At 37.2% G+C, this 16,445-nt stretch overlaps 1 protein-coding gene across 1 annotated transcript; it reads right to left on the bottom strand.

Moving 5' to 3' along the window:
- Positions 1 to 6,112: 6,112 nt before the first annotated feature.
- rab38b (RAB38b, member of RAS oncogene family) lies at positions 6,113 to 14,681 on the bottom strand. The gene is made up of 3 exons (XM_038285031.1): positions 14,272 to 14,681; positions 12,123 to 12,400; positions 6,113 to 6,682 (listed from the first exon to the last, which is right to left on the bottom strand). The coding sequence occupies exons 1-3, from the start codon at positions 14,498 to 14,500 to the stop codon at positions 6,533 to 6,535; spliced, it is 657 nt and encodes a 218-aa protein (XP_038140959.1). The 5' UTR covers positions 14,501 to 14,681; the 3' UTR covers positions 6,113 to 6,532.
- Positions 14,682 to 16,445: the final 1,764 nt, after the last annotated feature.

Genomic DNA, 16,445 nt, shown 5'->3' with positions numbered 1-16,445 from the left:
TTCGGAACTTCCATTTCAATGCGTTTTTTTTGCACCACGTTTTTTCCCACACTATTTACATTTGATCACTGCTGCACTTTAACGAATTGAAATGTCATGAAAGATGTTTACATTTTATCACTGCTGCACTTTAACGAATGGAAATGTCATGAAAGATGTACAAATTTCGTTTTGTATCCACTCTGTGGATACAAAATGACAATAGAAATTGTCTAAGTCTAACTAAAAAATTATTGTATTTTCACCTAAGAACACTGAACTTAACACACCTCAGCACAATTTTATTATTACTTGTCCCACAATGAGGAAATGTCGACTAGGTGTAGCCACTGCTCACACTGAGCAGCAATCAAAAGTGTACCTTTTAGGATTAAGGACCGACAGGGATATGAATTTTCAACCTGCAACCTCTTTCAGTCTGTCTAGAATGCATTCGCCCTGCTGTCTTACCACAACTCCACCATCTTGTCGACATAACTGCTGTAGACAATCTTTCCTTCTTTTCAGACCATTTACTGCAACCAGAGGCCCAATTTTACACACACTGTATTGGCAGGGAAGTTTCAACTGGAGCCAGAGGCAAATGACCAAATCTAATCCCTCATGCAGGGAATAATCTAGTCATGTGTCCAACTAATGAGTGACCTGACAGTCCTGGATCCTTCTGAACAGTTGCATGCAGGCACAAATATGTCTTTACTCTAAACTAATAAAACCTGTTAATTTAGTCACTGAAACTTACAGTGATTCACAATGTTCTGCTTTAGTGAGAAAAAATGTTCTAGGTTAAAGGTTGAATACTATCAAAGTCTCCAGTGTTTTATGAAATACGAATGTGTTTGCAAAACAGACACGTTATGTGTGAAACTAATTTATTTCACCATCTCGTTTAACCACACAATAAATACATCCAAAGTCAGAATTGGTATAATGAACTTTAGAAGTGCAAATACATCTTTTTAATAAAGAAAAACACACAAAAAATTGTCCTGTTTTTCATATATGATGACACTGCATTGATATCACATTTAGTCACATGAGTCCCAAACCATCAGCCAGGAAACTTCCCTGCTAAAGGGGCAGTCCTTATATCTGACATGGTCTCACATTAATGCTTCATTTTTTACTAATAAGGACATTAAAACTATGACATCAACAAAAAAATCACCTTAAGAAGTAACAGTTTTTACTTAATCTCTGATAGTTATGGGAATTTCCAACGATGTTAATAAAAAAAATTATGACATGTAGATTTAGGAGCATTTTATAAATGTAAACCTTGCTGTTTAACTTGATTACTGGTCAAGAAAATGTGAATAAGGAACTCATAATTAAACAACGGGTATGAATATGATGTGAAACAAAGCCATTTCTTAAACTGGAAAAGATAATGGAATATGGAATTCAAGCCTGGCAGGAAATCAAATCTGGTCAAAAAAATATTCAAAACATAAATGTTCAAACCAACACAAAATAACCCTCACAAAATCAACTTTCTTCTGAAAGGTATTGGCAATAAAAAGTATTCATAAGAGGGTCCAGGACTCTGGATAATCTAGAGAAAGTGTAAAAGAGGAACAGTCAAAGATACTTCCCCATAATGTTATAGAAAACATATATATATACGTAGGGACTTTACTTCAAAATTAATATTTCTTATTAAAGCATTTCTATTCCAATTAGTTTATGTACTCAAGTTATAAGCTTTGATATATATTACAGTGTTGCTTTTTTTATGAATAAAAAATAATTTATTCTATTTTTTTCTTTACCATACAATAACTTTGAATGATGACCCTGTTTGCCTTGGGTGTTTTTTTTTTTTGGGTCACAGTAACATGTTGCAGCCCAAGGGACACATCTAATTCACCAGGTGGAAAACATGTAAAAGCAGAATGCCGGGTTTGTGCAGAACATTTAGGTGTCTATTAATAGCGAGACTCTGAAAAGCCGAAATAACCTTTAAATTCATAAAGCGAGAGCTGTGAAAAAAAGAGATTGCGAAACAGCAACAACAACAAAGCAGCTGAGTAGGAGAGAAGACATGCAGAGTCTTTTTGGGCTCTTTAGTGTGTGTCTGTGTGCATGGCACAGCGAGAAACAGCTCTACATAGATAGTAGAGCAAACCCCATAAAAATACTTGTTACCATGGATACTGAGGTTTTGGTGGACGAACTGAAGTGTGCTCAGCTTATAACATTGAGATCAATAAAACTTCATGCGATTTGTAAACCTGTCACACACTTCCATCTGATGGAAATGGGAGCGACTGTGTCTGAAAAGTCAGTCAAACCTCCAACTGTTTTATGGCTTTTCAACCACAGTCTTACCAGATTCTTACTATAAATAAAACCGTGTTACTCTTTACATTTGAGAATACACTCCACCTCATACGGTCGTTTGGGGGATATATTTTCAAACTTAAAATGCATCATAAAATAGTTACAAAAGGAATATAAATATTTTAAAATCATAATAAAAAAGTGTATAGATTTCCACACAACTTTTGCATCATCCAAAGAGGTCCACAGTTCTGTTTGCCTTTTTATAAATACAGGAATAGTACTCCCTAATAGGTGGAAAGTAACAAAGTAAATGTACTTAATTACTGTACTTAAGTAATTATGTTGGGTATTTATACTTTACTTGAGTAATTGTTTGGGTGGAACTTATGCCTTTCATTGCACTACATTTCCAAGTCAAATATTGTAATTTCTACTCCACTACATTCCAAGGAAGCTGATGGTTACTTGTTACAAGATAGCAGCCCTTAGGACTGAATTTTGGTAACCACTGTTTTAGACATTTGCACAAATGTGAGAAACTCAGGGAAGATATTATTTTTAGCCTATATTTTTAATTAGGGTGTTAGTTGTTGCCGTGTGGCCAAGTTGTTCAGTAGGATGAGTTGCGATTTCTTTGTGGTAATAGATTCAAGCTTAAACATCTATTGCATTGTGAAATTGTGAGGAGAATCAAGACAATCCTGTTTTGTTTTTTTGCTTTGTTTTTAAATAAGAAATACAAATCAAAATAGCTGCCCTTAATTTTTTCAAGTTCTTTACAGGTGGTGTAAAATTTGTAGCAGACTGGTTCTTATGTATCTATACATCAGGTGGTTTCTGAAAGCTACAAAATTGTTTTAAAGTTGCTCTGAAAATGAAACTTACACATAAATGTACTGATATGAAAAGATTCAAATTGCATTTTTGAATATTTAAGTACTTTTAAATCCATATCGTTTTAAATACTTAAGTATTTTCAAAAGGGAATACTTCAATACTTTAACTTGAGTAGATGTTTGACTCAGTAACTTTTACTTGTAGTTGAACAAGATTTGAATATAAGTATCAATATTTTCACTCAAATACTACTTTTGAGTACTTCATCCATCACTGATGGTAATTTTATCTAAAAGCTTTTAAACAAAGAAGTCATAGGTTTGCTTAACAAAGAAAATGCAAAATCATCATAACGTCTAAGGCCTTGATCTGCTAATAACCTTAGCTTGGGAAACAAAAAAGTTTCACATGCTTTTATTAGGGTTATTGTGTGTGTGATCTACTAAGGTGCTGTGCACAGTGAATGGTAGGTATAGTAAACCACCCTGTTTTAAATGAAGATTTTATGTGTGCAAAACAGGGAGGGGAGAGCAGAGTGTCTGTAAACGAAATATAGAATTTAAATCTGTAGATTTATTTATATTGCTTTTTTGGTTAATTTCATAAAATTGTTTGCAGTCCTGCTGCCCTAATCTCAGAGTTTTTTGTTTTTCCCTGCATTTCAAATGTAACATGCAGCAATCAATTAAAATCTGCACCACCTTTTCTAGGTTTTATAAAGCTCCAGAGTGATTCTGATATAATGGTATTGTAATTTGGAGTAACAGTGTGATAGACTTGTATTTTGCTGCTCAAAAATAGCATTGTAGGATAGATATGTCAGTACTTTTTGAATTTTTGAAGTTCCAAATATATTACAACACATTAATTGAATGTTCTCTCTCCTGTCTGTTATGGCCCATATGCATTCTTCTCACCACAAAGACTGTAGATTTGTTTCTGTGGAAATTGGACCCTAACTTTCATACAGTATGAGCTAAATACAGATGCAATTTGTTTGTATGTTCTGGAGATCAGCATATGTTCTGCGTATTTAAGAAGGAAAATGTATTCTGTACATTACTAAGTTATGTACTAACAAACTGCCTCTTCAATCCACTCCAAATTCAGTCAGTTATACATTCACACTTACAAATTAAAGGAATAGTACACCCAAAACATGATTAGCCTTCATTTTCTACTCACCCCCATGCTGAACAACACTCTGGAGTACTTTTTTGATAGCTCAAATGCATCTGGAGATCTGGGAGGCTTCTTGCTGTCTGCTGACATTCAAATAATGGAGGTCTACGGTGCCCGAGACAGAAAGGTCCATAAAAGTCCACAAAAAATGTTAATATTCCTCCATACTGCTCGTCCAATGTATTCCAAGTGTCCTGAGTGGGTAGCATTCAGAATTTACTCGAAACAAAGTCATTTAGAATGTTTTTAGAGCATAAACAGTAGTGTATAGGATTTCCTGAAAGCGCGCGCCAGCAAGTTCACGACGCTACGGAAACCGCGGCAGACCAAACCAGACGAAAGTGCGCATTCAGCTCGGCAAAGAACTCATGCTCTTCCTCAACACTGAAGTCTTTAGACATTTTTCTTTCGTTGTTTCTTTCTTTGCACAGGTAAACAGCACATTTATTCTTCTACACTTGCATTATCGGCAGAGCAGACGCTGAATGCGCACTTTCATCTGGTTTGGTCTGCCGGCTTCCGTAGCGTCAGGAACGTGCAGGCTCGCGCTTTTAGGAAATCCTATACACTACTGTTTATGCTCTAAAAACATTCTAAATGACTTCATTTCGAGTAAATTCTGGATGCTACCCACTCAGGACACTTGGAATACATTGGACGAGCAGTATGGAGGAATATTGACACGTTTTTTGTGGACTTTTATGGACCTTTCTGTCTCGGGCACCATAGACCTCCATTATTTGAATGTCAGCAGACAGCAAGAAGCCTCCCAGATCTCCAGATGCATTTGAGATATCAAAAAAGTACTCCAGAGTGTTGTTCAGCATGGGGGTGAGTAGAAAATGAAGGCTAATCATGTTTTGGGTGTACTATTCCTTTAAGTTATGCACCTGGTTAGTAGATCACCTTTGCTTGCACGATTAGGCCCTATATGAGCTTTCACTTTACTGCACATCATGGCTTAGACAAAATTGAGAAGCTTTATTTGTTCTCTTTAGGGCTGAAACAATCAGATTAATCTAACTGGAGTTTAGAGACTCTAAAACCTGCTTTTAGCCGACAGAGCAACCCATCTAGAGCAGGAATCATAATAACATTATAAAAAAAAATATATGAACATTTTACATTTAAAGCTACTGTGTGTAATAATTACAGGGATATACAGTCAGAAATGTAATATATTATACATAACTATGTTAATTATCCTCATCTACGAGCTCAGCCTCTTAACCTTAATATTTGCGTTGCCTCAGAATTCGTTATTTATAATTACATAGGAGCGGGTCTCGCAGCCATGGAGGCAGACATCTTTGCGCTACGGCAGCGCAGAGCCAACAAACTAGCGATTGCGAGATCGCCCATTACGCTCGAAAGTAACTACGGCAAGTTGAGAGAGATGAACTGAGACGGTACTGAAATCTATACCCTACACAGACTAATGAAATACTATCTCTAAAATTATCTATGTAAACAAACCTCATCACTTGAGAAGGTAGGTAATGCGGACGTCGTGGAAGACATTTTGTCCCAGAACGCTCGCCGTACTGTTGGGGGGGAGAAGCGGTGGGGGGGAGATGTTCATGTTGCTGCGGTCTGCAGTCTGGACGTTAGATGTCGCTGAAAATTACAGACTGTAGCTTTAAGATGATAAAAGTATTTTTCATCTGTCACTATGCTCTATGAAGAACTCCTGAAGTGGAAAAGTTTAAGTTTCACTTTGTTTAATTTTGTAAAGATTTTTTTTTAAGGAACCTTTGCTAACTGATTATTAATCGATTAATCGAAATAATAATCAACAGATTAAACGATTTTCTCAATAACCGCTAGTTAGCCGTAGCAGCCATACTTTCTTTAGAAATGTAAGAAAGTTATCGTTTCAGTTCAAAGTAAACAGCTGTGAGAAGGAAGAGGATAATAGTTAAAGGAAATATGTCAGAATATGTTACTCTTGCATTTGCTTTCTATTGTGTTTTGCAGACAGATAGATAGTTGTGTTACCAGAAACACTTAAAGACTATAATTCAGGAGGGGTTAGCTTTAGTGTCCATGTTAGCTTTGATCATCACGAAACAAGTACCAAATAAATGTTTGACTGCATAGACCAAAGACCTCTTACTGTTCCATTCTGAAAACTACATAGAATTTCCTTTGGCAGATTGCCCAATCTTCTTAGTCCCGTTACGCCTCCGCTCTCACATGTCCATTCATCATTGCTTCCTTCCTTTCACTATTTGAAGCAACCAGAGCAACTCATCTGCCTGTTGGAGTCCATGTGAGGGGAGATGGTGTCTGGCACCACCGACCTCACAATGTCTTTTTCTGTCGCCATGATGTGCTTGACCAGGAAGTTTGCAGCCTCACTGATTTTGAGGTTGTCCTAAAACAGAGAGTTGGATATATGTTAAAAACTGACTGAACAATAATGGAGGGGATCCAATGTCACCAAATAAAATCACAATATTATGAGGTTTTGACAAGTTTTGACAAAAATGTATAACATAACCAAATTATTTGATCTTATGCTGGTGATGATTCTGTCATCCAGGTCATAATCATTCCAAAAAGGTTAAAAAACAATCCACTTCCCTTTGTTTCCAAGTTTGAAGACATTTCGCTTCCCATCCAGGAAGCTTTTTTCAATTTAAACGTCAGAAATAGCTTTGAGTTGCTTTATACAGCAACTCAACAAAAAAAAGCAAAAACAAGGCCCAAGAAAGCCTTGTTTTTGCTTAGACAAGATGCCAATTGAAACGGACATTTCAATTTGCATCTTGCCTAAGCAAAAACAAGGCTTTCTAACATTTGAATAGAAAAAGCTTCCTGGATGGGACGCGAAATGTCTTCGAACTTGGAAACACAGTCCAGTGGTTTGTTCTTTTACTTTTTTTTAGTATTTGATCTTAAACATCAACTCAACTCAAACTATTTATCTCGACTTCTACAACACAACCGCTGTTTTGTTTGTTATTTCTCCAATTTGATCCTGTGGAACTATAAGAAACACGTGGCACCCTTCTCTGAGGCAACTACCTTGATACTGGTAGCTCAACATTGTGAAGGAGATTTGAAATTCCACTTCAATAAAACAACATACATGACAGTTATTGGCTTGTTCTGCAAAAAAACCATATTTCTACAAGACACATTACACAGACTAAAAGCTTTTGGGAGAAATTAAATTAATTTTAGATGAATGATCTTAATTATCAATATGAGTGACATTTTTTTTTTGTTAAGAACTTTTATAAATAAAGTTATATTGAAAGCATCTTACCATTTTTTAATAACTCCCCGCTGTGACTACCCGATCCTTACCAGTAGCACGATCCCTACCATCAGCTCATTTGCGCATGTGCAACCAGATATACATCCGGGTCGCCCTCGCTTTTATTTTGTAAAACACATCTAAATTAAGCTTTCCCTCCACAAAAATGAGAGGAGTATTAAACTATAATGTGTTAAAGGTTAAGAATGAATCCTTTCTGTTTTATCACTCATCTATACTGGAAATGGGATCTTACGCTACTTCTAGGAGCTAATCTTTTCAGCTTTGGATTTAAACATAAATCTAGTCTTTTTAAGTTTTATTTTTTCCTTTCCTGTTGTCCTTGTGGCATACAGTGCATAATCTAAAGAAAGAAACAACTTAAATGGAGATAAACATGGTTTATTCACATTTTGCTGGGCTACTGTGAGCATATGATGATGTAAGACAAGCACTTTAACTGAGAAAATTTAAAAAGCAACAAATTGTCTCAGAAAGTCATAAAAATGTTTTTTAAAGATGTTTATTTGTATTCTTTATTGATTTAAGGATATAAATAAGTACTTTTAGTACAATAATTACATTATTTATGGCAACCTGGATGAATATCTGGTTGCGCATTTGCAAATGAGGTGATGTACAGATGCTGCTTCCGGTAGGGATCAGGTAGTGACACCCCTGATTCTTTTTAACAGCATATATCCCATGGACACCACTATGGGTTTGAACAAATTACAAACATTTAAAATGCTGCTGTAAAAATGGGTGTGACATCTGTTTGTGAACGTTTATTTCTTTAGGACAAAGATACTCATCATGAACTTTCAGAATGTCGAGTCTTAGTGCCAAAAGAAAGGCAGCACACTTCAACACGTCAGTGTCAAAAGTGAAAGGAGACAACGCTGGTTTCATTTAAAGATGTGTTAGTATTGAATTGGTTTTGGATTTCTGAACATAAAGCTAAAAGCATTGCACAAAGAACATACTGCATAACTGAAACTGCATTAACAAAATATAAGCGTCAAAATTATTATTAGGATCGATGTCCATTTTTAAATTCCTCTTAATTCTATTGCCCTATAAAGTATTCACCTTACTATTTAAATTCAAAATTTTCAGATTTACTAAAAGATAAAAATCCAATATTTGTCTTTAGTTGGTTTAAATTATTAGACATGGCTGTAAATTCTTTTAAATCAAATAATTTTATGATTTTTAAAAACCAAAACTTTGGACATTACAGAGTTTCTGCACATCAAACAGTTGTAACGTCTTCATTAAGGCAGTTTCCAAATGGATTTGAAACTCCAGCTTGCTCTGTAGGGAGGTCTGTTGCTGCCTGAAGGGACTTTGAGGACAGAAAGTCTTTACTTAAGAGTGTAAATTTCTCACATTTAAAGAAACTGATATATTAAAATGATATCTAAGACTAAATTGGGGAACTACACTCACCGGCCACTGTATTAGGTACACCTGTCCAACTGCTCGTTAACACTTAATTTCTAAGCAGGCAATCACATGGCGGCAACTCAGTGCATTTAGGCATGTAGACATGGTCAAGACAATCTCCTGCAGTTCAAACCGAGCATCAGTATGGGGAAGAAAGGTGATTTGAGTGACTTTGAACGTGGCATGATTGTTGGTGCCAGGAGGGCTGGTCTGAGTATTTCAGAAACTGCTGATCTACTGGGATTTTCACGCACAACCATCTCTAGGGTTTACAGAGAATGGTCCGAAAAAGAAAAAACATCCAGTGAGCGGCAGTTCTGTGGGCGGAAATGCCTTGTTGATGCCAGAGATCAGAGGAGAATGGCCAGACTGGTTTGAGCTGATAGAAGGGCAACAGTGACTCAAATAACCACCCGTTACAACCAAGGTGGGCAGAAGAGCATCTCTGAACGCACAGTACGTCGAACTTTGAGGCAGATGGGCTACAGCAGCAGAAGACCACACCGGGTGCGACTCCTTTCAGCTAAGAACAGGAAACTGAGGCTACAATTTGCACAAGCTCATCGAAATTGGACAATAGAAGATTGGAAAAACGTTGCCTGGTCTGATGAGTCTCGATTTCTGCTGCGACATTCGGATGGTAGGGTCAGAATTTGGCGTCTACAACATGAAAGCATGGATCCATCCTGCCTTGTATCAACGGTTCAGGCTGGTGGTGGTGGTGTCATGGTGTGGGGAATATTTTCTTGGCACTCTTTGGGCCCCTTGGTACCAATTGAGCATCGTTGCAACGCCACAGCCTACCTGAGTATTGTTGCTGACCATGTCCATCCCTTTATGACCACAATGTACCCAACTTCTGATGGCTACTTTCAGCAGGATAATGCGCCATGTCATAAAGCTGGAATCATCTCAGACTGGTTTCTTGAACATGACAATGAGTTCACTGTACTCAAATGGCCTCCACAGTCACCAGATCTCAATCCAATAGAGCATCTTTGGGATGTGGTGGAACGGGAGATTCGTATCATGGATGTGCAGCCGACAAATCTGCAGCAACTGTGTGATGCCATCATGTCAATATGGACCAAACTCCCTGAGGAATGCTTCCAGCACCTTGTTGAATCTATGCCACGAAGAATTGAGCAGTTCTGAAGGCAAAAGGGGGTCCAACCCGTTACTAGCATGGGGTACCTAATAAAGTGGCCGGTGAGTGTATATGGTCATTTTTTTAAGTCGACTCTTTCTTTCACATGTGCACATAGATGCCAGAAAACATGTGCACATAGATGCCAGAAAAAGTTTACAAATACAGAAATCTTTATGCTCTGTCTCTAGATAGAAGATGTCTCTACTACATAAATTGGTTGAGAAATTGGTTTATAGAACAAAATAGTAAGACATTACAAGAAAAGTAAACTATTCTAAAATTATGATATGTTTATTAAGGGAAAAAAGCTATGTATCATGGATAAAATTACTGACCAATGCTGACCAAAAAAAAAGCTGCAGTTTTACCATACAGTATATTCCGATTGAAAAGGTCTGTTTTAAAACCTGTGAAGCTTTCCGTGGTACCCGTCTTAAGGTATGAGTGTTATTATAATAATTTTTTTATTCTATCAGAGAGGGTGCTCAGGTTGTCAGCTGCAGCATCATGACCACTCCCCCCTGTGCACCACTGTATAGCCACTGGCTCTGCAACCAGAATGATGGCTGAAGCAGTGGAGTGCCCTGAATTTTTCCCCCTGCTTTGGCCCTTACAGACAGGGCGCAACCTCCACTGCTCCGCTCTCAAACTTATTTAAATCAATGGCTTGGAGTAATAAGGTTGATCTACGTGCGTTTTATGCTGTGGCAGCCATAGGAAGAATTACAGCTACAATAGTATATATGGAGCATCATCCAGCACTATGTACAGTATTTATTCAAATTAGACTTATGCTGCTTTGAAATGAGCCTTTTAGTGCAGACATTAGTGAAACAAATGGGCTACTTCACCCGTTTTACTGAGGCAGACAGCTTGGTTATAGTGCAGGTAAAAACCTGTCAAGCAGAGTGCTTTAAATTGTTAAAATCTTGTAAATTATGTTGCTTCTTTGTGAATGTAACATTTATATATAGGTTCCAAAACTCATTAGTGTGAACATGCACCTAGATGGAGTCAACTTTGTTCCAATAATTTTGCCAGCAAAGAGCGCATTTCATGAATGAAAATTTGAATAAACAACAACAAAAAAACTGGGCTGCACGGTGGCACATACAGTATTGTAGCACTGCTACCTTGCCGTAAAAAGGTTATGGGTTTGATTCCCCATCCAGGGTCTTTCTGCATGGAGTTTGCATGTTTTCCCTGTGTATGGGTGGGTTCTCTCCAGGTACTCCTGTTTCCTCCAACAGTCCAAAAACATGAGTGTGAGTGTGTGTTTATATGATTGTATATCTTTGTGTCTCTGCGTTGCCCTGCAACAGACTGGCGACCTGTCCAGGGTGTACCCTGCCTCTCGCCCATAGATTGCCAGAGATACGCATCGGCCCCACAGGGATGGAATAAGTGTGAGAAGATGGATAAAATGGTTTTGTTAATGGAAATTTGAAATAAATGCAATATAGAAATGAGATTGAAAAACTTCTTAGTCTAAAAAAAAGTTTTGAGAGTAACTTAAAATCTTTTTTTAAACTTGCCGTTCTTAACTTTCTAGGTAGAAAATTCTTAATACCAGTAATGATATTTCTCTTTTTAAAGTGAGGTCAATCCTATAAAACAATTCAAATAATTTTCTAAAATGTATTTTATAATGTTATAAAAATCTCAGCAAGCCTTTTTAATTTACAAAGATGAATGGCCAGTAATCACATAAAACATATATTGATGTCTTTGGTTCTAACAAAACAAAAAGTTTATCAGGTATGAATATTGTTTTCTCAACACTACAGGTTTGCCTGGAAAGTGTGGTGATTAGATGGTTAGTTGCAAATTACAAGGTACACCAAGCGTAAGCTGACCTGCTATTTTTATAAACTCCAACTTCCACCTTATGATACAACAATTGCCAAGACACAAATATGAAACAATTAAACCTAACGTATTTTGGAGTCTTACCTTTGCTGAGGTCTCAAACCAGCCAACAAAGCCGTGATCTTTGCAGAACTGATCCATTTTGACACCATTATTGCTTAGTTCCCTTCCCTGGTCACACTTGTTAGCCAGCAGCACTGTAGCAATCCTCTGTCCATTAGCAAACATAACTTTTGAATCCAGGTCCTCCTTCCACTTAATAACAGCTTCGAAGGTGGTTGGCCGTGTAACGTCGAACACGATGAAGGCCCCCATGGCTTCGCGGTAGTACACCCGCGTCATGTTCCCAAATCGTTCTTGACCTGTGATGGGCACATGCACAGACAAAGGGAGCCTCATTCATTATGGCTGTAAGATTCCATGGCATTGCCGTGATCAGACCTTTTCTGCATTGTTTTCCCAGCATTATATCTAAAGCAGCTGGTAAAAGGGCTGCAGTCAGCTGTCTCCACATTCCAATGAAACAACACATTCCTGTTTACCATCAGGTAATTAATCTGTCAATGCAGCTACTTGTTCCTGTTCAGAATAAACAATGATACTGGTCTGTAGATGGTATATAACAAGTCTAGTTATTCAGATTTTCTAAATTATTGCCATTTTTAAAGATCTTTGTGCAATGAAACAAGACATTTCCTTAGAGTCTATAGCATCATTTAAAATTGTGATTAATCTCCAGCTGATGACTAAATGTGCTTCAAGTTTGCAGGTAACTGGAGAACTCTTCATATAAAGAAAAATTTATTTTTATTTTATTTATTTTTTTAAGGAACAGAAAAAAACAACTTCATCAATGGATAAAAACCCTCTCCCCTTCATCTAAAACAATTGCATTCTTCATAAGGAAGCCTTGTCTGCATCGGTCACAGACACACTAACAAACAAATTACTTGTCATACTGTCAGTGGATGATGATGTCACAAGACCTGATTACCAGACTGATTCCATAAAACATGTATACCATGAATGAAGATGTTTCTCATGTGTCTATACTGTTCCGAGTGTTACAATACAATGCATTAAAATAGTTTTATATATTTAAAACTTCCCACCATTTTGTAACATTACAATCAAAAACTGAATGGTATTTTGTATGACCTTTGTGTGCTGGGCCAACATTAATTTTTCAAAGTTGTAAAAACTAAAGGAAAAGGCTGCATGATTTTGAAATTTCTTACAAAATTCAAAAAGGTCTGTTCCTGTAAAAGGATTAGTTGAGCACCAGAACTGGCCTGTAAATCCATCCATCTTCCCATCACTCCAGTCCAGCTTCTCACTCTACGCACATAACTAAATGCCTTCGGTATCTATAAAATATATCATTGAAGTGGCTCTGAATTGAACGAATTACTCAGTTTTAATTCAGTTTCAAAAAGATCAATGTTTGTCCTAGTGACCAGAGCAACATTACAAAAGCAGCAGACGTGAACACTTTTTCAATGCATTAGTAATGTGACTTAAATGACTCAATGCAATGTGTGCACGTGTGCATTTGTGGGTTAGTGTGAGTGAGTGTCACTGAGCTAGGATGTTTTTGTGGTTGTATTTAGGCTGCAATGACATTCCTGTGACTGGCCTTTTAAATCTCCCTCACATGGACCTGATCACATGAGGTAACAGCATACCTAAAAAAAAAATGACAAAGAAACAATGTCCTGGTCTACTTCTCCCTCATGACTGTGCACATTCAAGTTGGGTTTCATAACTTCAGTGATCACTGAAAGTTTAAAGATAAGGGTTATCTATTTAAACTATCAGCTTTAGTGCAGGAAATGAGATGGCATTTCTAAACTTTTTTTTATTTATGTCATAGCTTCCCTTGTTCTTACACGTTTTAATATGAAAAAGCCTGCAGTCAGACCATAAAAGGCAGACATACACTCATATTTACAGCGTACTGGACGCGTTTAGAGACATTTTGCCAATGGAACAAGACAATTTACACTTAAAATAAGAAAACAAAATTGCATTGTCTTATCTAAAGTGCATATTATCTAATCATCTTGTTTTAAGAGTAAAAATACTCATTCCATTGGCAAACTGTCTCATCAAATTAAGGGTAAATACACTTAATTTAAGAAGTTTTACTTATTCTAGATAGTTTTTCCAGTGTGGTGTTTTGTTTTTCTTTTTTCTTGTTAAATATCGTAGTTTGTTTCCAAAATACCCCCACCTGCAATGTCCCACAGCTGAAGCCGCACAGTCTCCGAGTCCCAGTTCAAGACCTTTAAAGCGAAATCCACTCCGATCGTTGCCCTGTAGTTACTGGAGAAGGTCTGATGAACGTAGCGTCTGATGATGGAGGTTTTCCCGACTCCGAGGTCTCCGATGACCAGCACCTTGTACAGGTGCTCCTTCTGCAGGCTCTGCATGCCGTTGGAGTGAGGAATGTGAGATGTCATCCCACCTTTCGGGTCTCAGAAGGTGGCAGCTTACAGGAGGATCTTTAAACACTGTAAAAGTGAGTTTTTTAAGCCGAGTATCTCCTCTTACTCCAGGGCAGAGGAACCGCCTTCCATGTGAGCGTGAGGTTGCAGAGGGGCCGATCTTAGAAACTTGTGACCTGGACTGGAAGCATGAAAAGAGCTGCTGCAAAAACTCGCAGCCAAAGGCGCGGTCTGCATAGGGAGACGCAATATATTTACCTTTTTAGTTATTGAGTAACGTTAAGCATGCAAAGACGCAGTCACTTCCTATTATTATGAGAGCCACCCAGTTCAGAGAGCTCATATGAAAATATAAAGAAACATGGGATACTTAAACTAAAATAAAATGACACCCATCTGCAAAGTTATTCGTGAAATAGAAAAACTTCCAACTGAAAAAAGCACATGAAGAGAAAAGACAATTAGGAGGAATTTATTGATACAATTACTTTGTCTTCGACGCTCAGACCTCGGTAGGAAACACAGAGCTTAATTTTGATAGATATGCATGAACAGGAGCAAAGAACAGGACTGTTTACCCCCCCAGGCCTGAAACTAGATGAAGTTGGTCAGTCTACAGACTGCTGGTTAGAGAGACACTATGCTGAGTTTAGATCCAGTGGACTGCGTGAGCTGATACTAGAGCTTCACTCAAGGACCTGGAAGATGGAAGTCCAGTTAGATATCACAGGTTGAAAGAACCTGTCCATGATAAGCAAGCATGAAGCGACAGTGGAGAGGAAAAACTCCCGGTTGGGAAGAAACCTCTGGCAGAACCAGGCTCAACATGGCAGTCTTCAGAGGCGTAGCTAGAAAATTTCAATAAGGGTGGCCAGGCGATAACCAATGTACACTGAGGGGTGGCCGAAAGTAGATTGGCACCAAAACCAAAACGGTCAAGCTATACTGTTCCAACAAGAAAATTAACGAACAAAACATCCATATTTTCTAGATAAAGATAAACTATACTTTCCCATAGCGTTTGCTAACAAATAGATGATTATATTCAAATATTTGTGCTTTCTACATAAAAGGTATAGTGGATAAAATTCTTTCAGGTTTGAGTTTTGGGTGAACATCTTTTTAATTTTCATTACTTACCTACTTTTATCAGTAATTATTCTGCATAAAATTGATATTTACAAATACTAATATCTACATCAATTGATAATTTAATAAGTCTTATAAAAATTGTTATTTATCTATGATTTCACTGAAGACTCCTAGATTATGGAAGAAAAACAGTCTAATTGGAATCTTCCTTTTTTTAACACCAAATTTTAAACACTGAATTTTTTTAACACCAAATTTTAAACACTGAATTTTTTTAGACATTGAATTCCTCACTGTAGGGCTACTAGCTGTGATCGGCTCAGTTTTTTCACCCAGTCTGATAAGAGGAAAAACAGTAATAGCTGTCTGTTAGTAGCTAACTGACTGAGTTCTATCTGTTTAACAAAAAAAAAAATAATCCTCATTCAGCCAAGAACAGCGCTGGGCGCAGCCGTTGTGTCACATGACAAAATGAGCTAATTTCATGGGCTAGAAGCTGCTTGACTCTATCGAGTGTAGATTGCTTTGGCTTGAGTTCACCAAAAGGTCAACATATTTGCGGCAAAATTTTTGCTGCTGAATTTTTGCAGCAGAATTTTTTGCAGCCGAATTTTTTTGCAGGTGAATTTTTTTCTGGTGAATTTTTACCAGATAAAATTTGAGTGTAAGGAATTCAATGTCTAAAAAAAATTCAGTGTTTAAAATTCGGTGTTAAAAAAATTCAGTGTTTAAAATTCGGTGTTAAAAAAAAAGCAGATTTCAATGAGACTGTTTTTCTTCCATACTAGATGACTTGCAGAGACACATCATTGTCTCTTTACCCCATAAAACCCAAAATCTAGTTCTGAAAAGAGCACGAATTCTGTAT

The sequence above is a fragment of the Cyprinodon tularosa genome, unplaced genomic scaffold (assembly GCF_016077235.1).
Source record: "Cyprinodon tularosa strain WSP-4 unplaced genomic scaffold, ASM1607723v1 ctg205, whole genome shotgun sequence".
NCBI lineage: Eukaryota > Metazoa > Chordata > Actinopteri > Cyprinodontiformes > Cyprinodontidae > Cyprinodon > Cyprinodon tularosa.
The sequence above is the reverse complement of the archived record's forward strand: the minus strand, read 5'-3'. Positions and strand labels throughout refer to the sequence as shown.

Coding starts and splice junctions, on each gene's coding strand:
- rab38b (XM_038285031.1), bottom strand. CDS start 14,500: ATGACATCTCACATTCCTCACTCCAACGGCATGCAGAGCCTGCAGAAG. Junction 12,401..14,271: donor TCAGCTGTGGGACATTGCAG/GTGGGGGTATTT, acceptor TGCCCATCACAG/GTCAAGAACGATTTGGGAAC. Junction 6,683..12,122: donor GGTTTGAGACCTCAGCAAAG/GTAAGACTCCAA, acceptor TCTCTGTTTTAG/GACAACCTCAAAATCAGTGA.